Below are 12,727 nucleotides of genomic sequence, written 5' to 3'. Positions count from 1 at the left end.
ATCGAGTCCAACCTGTCACCCAACACCATCTAATCAACTAAACCATGGCACCAAGTGCCTCATCCAGGCTCTTCTTAAACACTTCCAGTGATGGTGACTCCACCACCTCCCTGGGCAGCACATTCCAATGGCCAATCTCTCTTTCTGGGAAGAACTTCCTCTGAACATCCAGCCTAAACCTCCTCTGGCACAGCTTGAGACTGTGTCCTCTTGTTCTGGTGCTGGTTGCCTGGGAGAAGAGACCAACCCCCACCTGGCTACAACCTCCCTTCAGGGAGTTGGAGACAGCAATAGGATTTCCCCTGAGCTTCCTCTTCTCCAGGCTAAGCAACCCCAGCTCCCTCAGCCTCTCCTCACAGGGCTGTGCTCCAAACCCCTCCCCAGCTTTGTTGCCCTTCTCTGGGCACATTCAAGAGTCTCAATGACCTTCTTAAACTGAGGAGCCCAGAACTGGACACAGGACTCAAGGTGGGGCCTAACCAGTGCTGAGCACAGGGCACAATGACCTCCCTGCTCCTGCTGGCCACACTGTTCCTGATGCAGGCCAGGATGCCATTGGCCTTCTTGGCCACCTGGGCACACTGCTGGCTCATGTTCAGCCTACTATCAACCAGTACCCCCAGGTCCCTCTCTGCCTGGCTGCTCTCAGCCACTCTGACCCCAGCCTGTAGCTCTGCATGGGGTTGCTGTGGCCAATGTGTAGAACCTGGCACTTGGATGTGTTCAATCTCCTGCCCTTGGACTCTGCCCATCTGTCCAGCCTGTCGAGGTCCCTCTGCAGAGCTCTTCTACCCTCTAAGAGATCAGCTCCTGCCCCCAGCTTGGTGTCATCTGCAAATTGACTGATGATGGACTCAATTCCCTTGTCCAGATCATCAATAAAGATATTGAGCAGGTTGGGGCCCAGAACTGATCTCTGGGTGACGCTACTAGTGCCTGGCTGCCAGCTGGCTGTGGCACCATTCACCACCACTCTCTGGGCTCAGCCTCCAGCCAGTTCCTAACCCAGCTCAGAGTGCTGCTGTCCAAGCCAGGGGCTGACAGCTTGGCCAGGAATTTGCTGGGGGGGATGGTGTCAAAGGCCTTGCTGAAGTCCAGGCAGACTACATCCACAGCCTGCCCCACATCCACCAGGCAGTCCCCTGGGCATAGAAGGAGATCAGGTTAGTCAGGCAGGACCTGCCCTTCCTGTATCCATGCTGACTGGGCCTGTTCCCTTGGCCATCCTGTAAGTGCTGTGTGATTGCACTCAAGATGACCTGTTCCATAACCTTGCCTGGCACTGAGGTCATGCTGACAGGCCTGGAATTCCCTGGTTCCTCCTTCCAAATCTCTGAATCTCCAGGCAGATCTACCAAAGATAGCTGGGCTTGTGTAACCATGGCTTTTAAATTGAAGGTGACTGTTACATCACTTCATTTCATCCATCATCTGAAACTGGACAGCCTTTCTTGCCTTCCTACCATTCATCATCATATCCAAAAGTGTATTTTTCAGTGAAGTAGCTAGTGTGGTTTTCATGTGTAAAAGTATTTGTGGAAGTCTCATGTGAGGTGTTACTGGCTGAAGAAAAGATGAGCCTGGTCTGCCTGGTTTTGAAACTGTGTGTTTTAGGCTTGTTTTACAAAGGCATTTGTTCTTCTAGTGCACAAAAACTGCTCTGATTTTAGAAACCTTCAAAGGCAATAGAGGCCTCTGGATCCAAATGGGTGCAGGAGGAATCACAGAATCACAGCATGGTAGGGGCTGGAATGGCCCTCTAGAGAGATCTAGTTCAACACCCCTGCTTAAAGCAGGTTCACCTGGAGCAGATTGGACAGCAGTGTGTCCAAGGGCTCATGAATGTTGACTTTCTGGGTTTGCTGAGTTGGTAATCTGGTTGTTTGTTTTGGTGTGAGTGGTTTTGTTTGGTTGGGATTTTTCTTTTGAAGAAAGACTCCTTTGTGAAGCACTTTTTGGCTTGTGGAATGAGTCAATCAGCAAGCTAAGTAATAGCTATGAATGAAGTATGTATTGGGTTTGCCTGAGCTGGAGTTAATTCTCCTCAAAGCATCCTTCTAGTGCTGTGTTTTGCAGCAGTAATTGATAACACAGCAGTGTTTTGGCTACTGCTGAACAAGTGTCCAGGCTCTGGTGTTCTAACATTTCCTGCCCCAAGTGTATGCTGAGGGGTGGGCAAGACACAGCTGAGCCAGCTGAACCAAGCTGGCCAAAAGGGTATTCTATGCTGTATGACATCAGCTCAGATATAAGAATCACAGAATCATTCAGGTTGGAAAAGACCCTCAGGATCACCAGGTCCAACCCAGAACCCTACTCTACAAGGCTCACCCCTAAACCAGATCCCCAGGCACCACAGCCAAACCACCTTCAAACACCTCCAGGCCTGGGGACTCCACCACCTCCCTGAGCAGCACATTCCAATGCCTGACCACTCATGCCCTGAAAAAAACTTATCCTAATGTCCAGTCTAACCCTACCCAGTCACAGCTTGAAGTCATTCCCTCTTGTTCTGTCACTAATTACCTGTGACCAGCACCAGCTTCTCCCCAACGTCCTTTCAGATAGCTGTAGACAGCAATGAGGTCTCCCCTCAGCCTCCTCTTTTTCACACTAACCATCCCCAGCTCCTTCAGTCACTCTTCATCAGATTTATTCTCCAGGCCCTTCCCCAGCTTCCTTGCCCTCCTCTGCACTCGCTCCAAGTGAAATGAAAGAAGGAAGCTGGGGAGGGAGGGAATTCATCTGTGGCACCTGTCCTCCAGAGGAACCATTGCGTGTCAAGAGCCCTGCTTCCCAAGGCCGACCACCGTCTCGCTTGATGGGAAGCAGAGACTAACATCTCTCTCTCTCTGCTTTTGCTTCTCTGTGGTCTATCACTTGTGCTTATTATTGTTAGTAAATTGCTGCTCTCTTATAGATGGCTTCTGTTATATTTTCCCCTCTCCCTTACCCATCTAAGGGGGAGTGATAGAGTGGCTTTGGTGGGCATCTGGCCCCTAGCCAGGGCCACACAGTAATACCTGCTTTACCCTTTTGTTCTTGAGAGACCAGAATGCTCATAGCATAGGGGGATTCGACAGCAGTAATTGCATGAAGAGAAGTAACCACTTCTGGATTCCCATCAGGGTAAATTTAGCAGTGTTCTAAAATTTTTGAGACTACTAGAATGGAGACACTAAGCTCAGTTTCTTTCTCCCTGCAGGTGTAAATCTGCATTTGAGCAACTTTATGCCTCATAGAAGTCTAGTAGCTTAAAAGGCCAAGATTCAGAGATGAGTATAGCTTGGCACCAAAGCTAAAGGTGAATTGTATCACCCTTAAATCACTCCGATCTTCAGAAAGGGCAAGAAGCAGCACCCAGGGAACTATAGGCCAGTCAGTCTTACCTCAATCCCTGGGAAGGTGGTGGAGCAACTCTCTTGGGAAACTATTCCCTGGCCCATGAACAAGGTGACTGGGAGTAGCCAGCACTCATTCACATATGAGAGGTCATGCTCAACCCATCTTGATAATCTATGATGATATCAGCAGCTTGGGAGAGTAAGAGAGGGCAGTGAATATTGTCTGCCTTGTCTTCAGTAAGGCTTTTAACCTGTTTCCCATAAGATTCTCCCAGAGAAGCTGGTGACATATGGGCTGAATGAGCAGATAAGGAGGAGCATTGAAAACTCTCTGAACAGCCAAGCTCAGAGGGTGATGGTGCAAAATATAGTTGGGGGCCAAAAACTAGTGGTGTATGCCAGGTGTCAGTACTAGGTCCAGTCCTGTTCAACATCTTTGTTAATGATCTGGATGGTAAGACAAAGAGCCCCTCCAGCAAGTTTGCTGGTAACAGAAAACTGGGAAGAGTGGCTGATAGCCCAGAGCAGCACACTACCACCCAGAGGGATCTCAGAAGCCTGGAGAACATCATACAGTTCAGTGAGGGCAAGTGCAAAGTCCTGCACCTGGGGAGGAACAATATGTGCTGGAGGCCAACCATCTGGAAAGCAGCTTTGCAGAACAGCAATGAACACTGAGTTGAGCATGAGCCAGCAGTGTGCTCTTGCTGCAAGGAAAGTGAATGGTGTCCTGGGCTGCATTAGGAGGAATGCTGCCAGAAGGCTGAAGGAGGTGATTCTTTGCTTTTATTCAGCAATGGTGTGGCCACAACTGGAGGTCTGTGTCCAGTTCTGGGTTCCCTAGTACAAGAGGCATGGACATACTGGAGAGAGTCCAGCAAAAGGCCGCAGAGATGATTCAGGGACCGGAGCATCACTCATCTGAGGAAAGGATGTTCAACTGCAACTGTTCAACCTGGAGGAGAGAAGGCTTAAGGCAGACATTTATCCATGTATAAAATATTGGAAGAGAGAATAAAGCAAGGAAAGCAGAGCCAGTTGACACCATAGCCGGTTTAAGTTCATGCCATAGCCCAGATTCACGTCGATTCCTTTTTCCTTAACACCGATCTTAGACTCTTTGTACCCATTGCCCCTTGCCCTATCACTGGGCACTACTGAAAAGAGCTCAGCCTTGTTCTCTTGATCTCCACCTTTTAGATGTTGGGAAGCACTGAGAAGATCCTCTCTCAGTTTTCTGCAGGCTGAAGAGCTCCAGGTGTCTCAGCCTCTCTTCATAAGAAAAATGCTCTGGTTCCTTCTGAATCCTCACGGCCCTCTGCTGGACTCTCTCCAGAAGTTCCCTGTCTCTCTTGAAGCAGTGGAGATCCCAGAACTGGACTCAGTGCTCCAGCTGTGGCAGAATAAAGGGGGAGATGATCCCTTGACCTGCTGGCCACACTATTCTTAATGTATCCCAGGGTCATGCTCACCTTCTTGGCTCTGAAGGCACATTGCTGGCTTGTGCTGGCAGCAAAACCTGGTTTAGAAGGAAAAAACCCAACCAACAACAAAACAGAACAACAACCCCCCAAAACAACCAACCAACCAAAACTGCAAAACAAACAAAACCTGCTCTGTGATAAATAACTGTGTTGTCTGATGCCAGCCCCTTATTGAAAAGTAGAGCCTGAGGCATTTGCTGTTTCTCTTATGGTAAGTCTGAAACTGGGTGAGTGAAATCGCTTCCATGAGCTCAGTGGAGCACTGCAGTCTCATCCACTGCTGCTCACTACATTTCTTTCTTTTCCCTACATTCTCTAAATACACTCCTCTGGCCACTTTGCTCTTAAAAAAACCTATGGAGCTGTATCCCAGTCCTCACTCCAGCCCAAAGGAAAGCACTGTATCAAGCACTAGGTGGGATTGTCATCTCGTAGCGGCAGTGAACTGAGACGGAGATGGCAGCAGGAGAAAAAAAAGGCCTATCTTCAGACAACTTTTTAAGTGCTTCCCTGCATTCAGTCTTCAGTGAGAGAGGGATATAGAAAGGTACAGTTTTACTTCCTGATGCTGAATCAGAGTGTAACCCAGCAGAGAGGGTTGTCTCTGCTCACAGCAAGTTTTTTGCAGATACTGCTAGTGTGGTTGTTCTGAACTAGGAGCTACTGCTGCCACTCTGATGCTCTTGTTTGCCCCTCAGCTCAACTGGCTGGCAGAGTGGTTGCCTTGCTTTAACTGCCCTCCTGTAGATCCATGCATGTTTAGACCAGGTTGATCTTTGCTTCATACACTTTAACTAAAAACCTGCTTCCAGCACTACAGATTGTTCCCCAAATGCTGAGGATTTCAAATGAATGAGAAGCTGGATAATGGTACACAGCACAAGCCCCTGTGTGGGCAGGTGGCCAAGAGGGACAAGAGCATCTTGGCCTGTATCAGGAACAGTGGGACCAGCAGGACTGTACCCCTGTAACTCAACAGTGGTGAGACCACACCTTGGGTTCAGTTTTGGGGCCTTCACTACCAGACAGACATTGAGGTGCTGGAGCAGGTCCAGAGAAGGGCAGTGAAGCTGGTGAAGGATCTAGAGAACAGTTCTTGTGAGGAGTGGCTGAGTGACCTGGTGTTGTTTAGTCTGGAGAAAAGGAGACTGAAGAGACACTTTCTTGCTTTCTGCAACTCCCTGAAAGGAGGTTGGAGTAAGGTAGGTGTTGGTCTCTTCTGCCTAGGAACAAGTGACAGCATGATAGGAAATGGCCTGATGCTGCTCCATGGGAGGTTTAGGCTGACTGTTAGAAGAAACTTCTTCTCTGAAAGACTTTTCAACCACTGGAAAAGGGTCCCCAGGAAGGTGTTTGAAGCCCCATCCCTGGAGGTGTTTCAGAGATGCAGAGATGTGGTGCTGAGTGGCATGGTTTTGCACCAGACTTCATAGAGTTAGGTAATGGCTGGACTCAATGATCTTAAAGAGGTCTTTTCCAAATGTATTTTATTCAGTTTTGTTCTGTTCTATTCTGTAAGTTGCTTTCTTCTACTGAGGATGTTTCTAGGAATGGTCTCCTACTGAATATTCTTGCCTTAATGTTTCCATATTTTATTGATGAATAATAAATGCAATACTACAGCCTTTTCAGAGGGTGCAGCATCCAAAAGCAGAAGTTAAACAAGTTCATACCATAAAAATCTTACAGTACTGTGTGACATTTAATTGGGAATCTTCTTTCTGGTCTGGATTAGGTGTTGGAACTTGTCTATGCTGTAGATGAGCTGCTTGCAGATAGTTCTATGTGGTTTTGACTCATCTAAAGCTAAGAATTCATCATGATTTTTTCACATACGTTTCTAGATGCAAATTGGATAGCTTATTTATAACTGGGTCAAGACAGAGCTTTTAGTTCTCTTCAGGGTTTCTTTTTCCCCCAGTTACTGTAGCCTCTATCTGTATTACGCTTTTTATACTAGGAGAGCAGCCAGACAGAAAGGGACCTAGGGGTACTGAGTGACAGCTGGCTGAACATGAGCCAGCAGTGTGCCCAGGGGGCCAAGAAGGCCAATGGCATCCTGGCCTGCATCAGGAATAGTGTGGCCAGCAGGAGCAGGGAAGTCATTGTGCCCTGTACTCAGCACTGGTTAGGCCACACCTTGAGTCCTGTGTCCAGTTCTGGGCTCCTCAGTTTAGGAAAGATGTTGAGTTGCTGGAAGGTGTCCAGAGAAGGGCAACAAAGCTGGGGAGGGGTCTGGAGCCCAGCCCTGTGAGGAGAGGCTGAGGGAGCTGGGGTTGCTTAGTCTGGAGAGGAGGAGGCTCAGGGGAGACCTTCTTGCTGTCTCCAACTCCCTGAAGGGAGGTTGTAGCCAGGTGGGGGTTGGTCTCTTCTCCCAGGCAAGCAGCACCAGAACAAGAGGACACAGTCTCAAGCTGTGCCAGGGGAAATTTAGGCTGGAGGTGAGGAGAAAGTTCTTCACTGAGAGAGTCATTTGCCATTGGAATGTGCTGCCCAGGGAGGTGGTGGAGTCACTGTCTCTGGAGGTGTTGGATGTGGCACTTGAAGCCATGATTTAGTTAGTCCTGAGGTGTTGGGTGACAGGTTGGACTTGGTGACCTTGAGATCTTTTCCAACCTTATTGTTTCAATGAGTCTATGATTCCCATTATCATAGAATCATTACGGTTGGAAAAGACCTCTAAGCTCATCAAGTCAAACTGTAATCCAAACCCACCATGCCCACTAACCCTTGTCCTGCAGTGCCATGTCTACACATTTTTTGAACACCCCCATGGATGGTGACAGCATGGCTTCCCTGGGCAGCCTGTTCCAATGCCTGACCACTCTTGCATTACTTTTTCCTAGTATCTAAGCTGAACCTGTCACAGCTCGAGGCCACTCTAGCTTGGTTCTTTATTTAAGGTCAGAGCGTTAGCTGAGTTTGGCTGCTGCCCTTTTACATGGCTTTCTCAAAGACTGTCTTCTATCAGTATCTTTGCTGAAAGTCTTTCAAGCCATATTCCCTCTTTTCTTTCACATTTCTATCAACTCATGATCTGAGGTGTTGTGGGTTGAAGTTTGGATGTATCCCATTTTCCTCATTTAGAGTAGCTCTGTGAAAGTTACTTCTCCTGGCTCATTGCTTTCAGCTCCAGCTCCATCCTTCCAAACTCCACTGCATCAAATAGAATTAGATGTCATCTTTAATATTCTGTTCTTGTTTATTTTGTGTCTCAGTAGTCACCTCCTCCAGTATTAAGATCTTGAGCTTTTTCCACCTTCTTGTGAAAAAGATGTGAATGTCCTCATTTGCTTATTTTGTCAGCTGCTTTTCAGCTTGCTTCTCCAGTGAGCATCTCTTCAGTTTGTCTCTCTTACACTTCACAAAATGGGGAGATCTCATTTAAACATCTGACAGACCTGTCCCATAGTCCTTTTTAAAGCTCTTATTCTTCTCTATTATAGAGGTTTGGTCAGGTCATTGATAGAATGGAATAGAATGGAATGGAGTAGAATAGAATAGAATAGAATGGAATTAACCTGGTTGGAAAAGACCTTGAAGATCATCGAGTCCAAGCTATCACCCAACACCATCTGATCAACTAAACCATGGCACTAAGGCAGTCCCCAAATGCAGGAAAGGAATAGGATAGGATAGGATAGGATAGGATAGGATAGGATAGGATAGGATAGGATAGGATAGAATAGAATAGAATAGAATAGAATAGAATAGAATAGAATAGAATAGAATAGAATAGAATAGAATAGAATAGAATAGAATTAACCAGGTTGGAAAAGACGCTTGAGATCAAGTCCAACCTATCACCCAACATCATCTAATCAACTAAACCATGGCACCAAGTGCCTCATCCAGTCTCCTCTTAAACACCTCCAGTGATGTGGGCTCTAGCAAGAGAATCACAGAATATCTGAAGATGGAATGGACCAATGAGAGTAATGATGCAGGTGACGGTTCTAGAGGACAGGTTTTGTGAGGAACATTGAAGGAAACTGGGGTTGTTTAGTTTGGAGAAGGAGGCTGAGAGGAGACCTTCTCAATCTCTGCAACTCCCTGGATGGAGATTCTAGTGAGGTGGGTGCTTGTCTCTTCTCCTAATAGCAAGCAGTTGGATGAGAGGAAAGGGCCTGAAGTTGCACTAGGGGAGGTTTAGATTGGTTATTGGAAGAAATACCTATGTTGAAAGAGTTCTCAATGACTGGAACAGGCTCCCCAGGGAGCTGGTTGAATCCCCATGTCTGGAGGTGTTTCATAGCCACAGGGGATGTTGAGGGACGTGGTTTACTACCAGACTTGGTAGCTGTTAGGTAATGGTTGGACCTGGTGATCTTAAAGGCCTTTTCCAATCAAAAGGGTTCTGTGTTTCTACCAGATCCAATGCCCTGCTCCTCACCAGGCTACCTAAAAGAAAACCAGGTGACTAACAGCGTTGTCCAGATACCCCTTGAATGATGCCAGGCTTGGTGCTGTGACCACCCTCTCTGTGAAAAACTGTTTCTTGATATCCAGTCAGAGTTTCCCATGACACAGTTTCATTCCATTTGCTTGTTCCCTGTTGCTGGACTCCAGGGAGAGAAAGCTTCTGTGTGTGTCTGTGTTGCATAAGGGGCAGGGTTGCTTTTTTTGTTCCATGCTTGTGCAGGGCCCCTCAATTTAGGAAGGACATTGAGACACTTGAAGGTGTCCAGAGAAGGGCAATGAGGCTGGGGAGGGGTCTGGAGCACAGCCCTGTGAGGAGAGGCTGAGGGAGCTGGGGTTGCTTGGCCTGGAGAGGAGGCGGCTTAGGGGAGGCCTTGTTGCTGTCTCCAGCTGCCTGGTGGGAGGTTGTAGCCAGGTGGGGGTTGGTCTCTTCTCCCAGGCAACCAGCACCAGAACAAGAGGACACAGTCTCAAGCTGTGCCAGGGGAAGTTTAGTCTCGAAGTGAGGAGAAAGTTCTTCCCAGAAAGAGAGATTGGCCATTGGAATGTGCTGCCCAGGGAGGTGGTGGAGTCCCCATCCCTGGAGGTGTTCAAGAGGGGATTGGATGTGGCACTTGGTGCCATGGTTTAGTTAGTCATAAGGTGTTGGATGACAGGTTGGACTTGATGATCTGAGGTCTTTTCCAGCCTTATTGACTCTATGATTCTACAGTTCTTCAAGCTACTGAATAACCTTGTCTCCAGACTAAGAAGATACTTTTGCTGAAACATAGTGAAGACTGGCAGTGCTTTAATTAAAATGTATGCTAGCTGGTAAAAACAGTTCTATGTCTTCTGTGTCATCATCATGTATCTACCAAATAGGCCTTCATGGGAAGGATGCTTCCTGTGGGCTTAGAAGGAAGTTTCTCCCAGTTGCTTGTTGAACTGATAAACACTAGGCTCCTAATAAGGCTATTACAGACTTATGTTTCAAAAGTAGGTAGGAACAACACTGGAAATGAAAGACATTCCATCCCATCAGTAATTTCCATGAGTAATCAGACTTGAGAGGGAAGATTAAGCCTATAATTATTTTTCTTAGGCATTTGCAATGAAGGAGAAGCTCCAGGAAACTGTGTGTGTATGGGGTTTGCATGGATGATGTTCATACAAGAGTGAGAACGCCATCTGCACTATATATCTCGTTATAAAGCGACTGGAAGTTTGTAAAAGTGACAATATCTGGTGGAGAGGAGGAGGGTTCTCTTGATTTTTAGCTACAGAATATAAAGTATGGCTCAAAGACTGCTTTAGAAAGCACTTGAAATTCCTATTATTGGTGGAGGGAGGTGGGAGGAGAATTTATGTTCTTCATTAATAGGAACCTAAGCACTATTGCTGGGGAGCATAGAAGGAAAGGAATGAAAATGACAAGGTTTCTTTTCATGTTCCAATCTTAATGCAATTTGTAAAGTGAACAAGTGGAAAATAAATGATAACTTAATCTATGCTTTGTGATGTAAAACTTTCCTGGTACAAAGCGCTGGGTGGGGAAAGGAAATTTCAGTCTCTGTAGCTCTTGGAGATAAACCAGACTTTGTAACTGTTTGCAATTGATCCTACTATCTTAGGTTTTCAAGATCAAAGCTGTGCAGCTGGCAGGAAAACTTCTTCCAGCCTTCAACACACCTACGGGTATTCCATGGGCAATGGTGAATCTGAAAAGGTAATGCATTTTCTTTTGTGGGGAAGTGTGTTCCTGCCCCTCCCTTTGACTTCACATTCATAATGGCCTATGTCAGTTTTTGCTAGCAGTGGAACTGTGGATGGTGCAGACAAGCTGGCACTTCTGACACTTCACAGAGTCACAGCGTGGGAGAGGTTGAAAGGCACTTCTGGAGACAGTCTGGAATGGAATGGAAAAGAGTAGAGTAGACTAGGAATAGAATAGAATAGAATAGAATAGAATAGAATAGAATAGAATAGAATAGAATAGAATAGAATAGAATAGAATAGAATAGAATAGAATAGAATAGAATTAACCAGGTTGGAAGAGACCTTTGAGATCATCAAGTCCAACCTATCACCCAGCACCATCTAAGCAACTAAACCATGGCTCTAATCAACTAAACCATGGCACCAAGCACCCCATCAAGTCTCTTCTTAAACACCTCTAGGGATGGTGACTCCACCACCTCCCTGGGCAGCACATTCTGGGAAGAACTTTGTCCTCACCTCCAGCCTAAACCTCTTGAGACTCTGCACAGCTTGAGACTCTGTCCTCTTGTTCTGGTGCTGCAGAGGGACCTCGACCGACTGCAGAGGGACCTCAACCGACGGGACAGATGGGCAGAGTCCAATGGGATGGCATTTAACAAGTCCAAGTGTCAGGTGCTGCACTTTGTCCACGGCAGCCCCATGCAGAGCCACAGGCTGGGGTCAGAGTGGCTGAGAGCCAGGAGAATGGAATGGAATGGAATGGAATGGAATGGAATGGAATGGAATGGAATGGAATGGAATGGAATGGAATAGAATAGACCAGGTTGGAAGAGACCTTTGAGCTCATTGAGTCCAACCTATCACCCAACAGCATCTAATCAACTAAACCGTGGCACCAAGTGCCTCATCCAGGCACTTCCTAAACACCTCCAGTGATGGTGACTCCACCACCTCCCTGGCCAGCCCATTCCAATGGCCAATAAGTCTTTCTATGAAGAACTTCTTCCTAACCTTCCCTGCTAGAGCAGGCTCATCTAGAGCAAGTTGCACTGGAATGTGTTCAGGCAGGTTTTGAGAATCTTCAGAGATGACTCCACAACAGCTCTGGGCAGGCTGTTCCAGTGCTCTGGCACCCTCAAAGGGAAAAAGTTTTTCCTTATATTTAAGTGAAATCACCTGTTTGTGCCCACTGGCCCCTGTTCTGTTACTGGACAGCACTGAAAAGAGCCCAGCCTCATCCTCTTGATCTCCACCTTTTCGATATTTGTATGCACTGAGAACACCTCCTCTCAGTCTGCTCTTCTCTGGCCTAAAGAGCCCTAGGCCTCAGCCTCTCCTCACAAGAGAGATGCTCCAGTTCCCTCTGCATCTTTGTGGCCCTCTGTTGGACTCTCCCCAGCAGTTCTCTCTGTCTCTTAAATTGGGGAGCTGAGAACTGGACACAATACTCCAGGTGTGGCCTCACTGGGGCAGAGTGGAGGGAGAGGAGAACCTTCCTTAACCTGCTGCCCACGTTCTTCGTGCAGCCCAGCATACCATTGGCATGTTATGGTGAACTTGTCTGCCAGGGCTCCCTGACTCTCACTGTCTCCCCAGAACTCCCTGTGTTCTCCACACAATTTTCTGAGAAATGTTCAGAGTTCAGAGCATTCTAACTAACTAGCTGCAGGAAATTACAGTATCACAGTCTCACAGTATAACTAAGGTTGGAAGAGACCCCAAGGATCATCAAGTCCAACCTGTCCCAACAGACCTCACAACTAGACCATGGCACCAAGT

General features: G+C 47.1%; 1 protein-coding gene across 1 annotated transcript in view; it reads left to right on the top strand.

The window, feature by feature from the left end:
• MAN1A2 (mannosidase alpha class 1A member 2) overlaps window positions 1-12,727 on the top strand; it is a 198,738-nt gene that overhangs the window by 103,757 nt on the left and 82,254 nt on the right. The window contains exon 6 of the mRNA XM_054163250.1: window positions 10,861-10,955. Coding sequence (XP_054019225.1) covers window positions 10,861-10,955 — 95 coding nt within the window. The remainder of the gene's footprint in view (window positions 1-10,860; window positions 10,956-12,727) is intronic.

This window comes from Dryobates pubescens, chromosome 8 (assembly GCF_014839835.1).
Source record: "Dryobates pubescens isolate bDryPub1 chromosome 8, bDryPub1.pri, whole genome shotgun sequence".
Classification (NCBI taxonomy): domain Eukaryota; kingdom Metazoa; phylum Chordata; class Aves; order Piciformes; family Picidae; genus Dryobates; species Dryobates pubescens.
The sequence above is the reverse complement of the archived record's forward strand: the minus strand, read 5'-3'. Positions and strand labels throughout refer to the sequence as shown.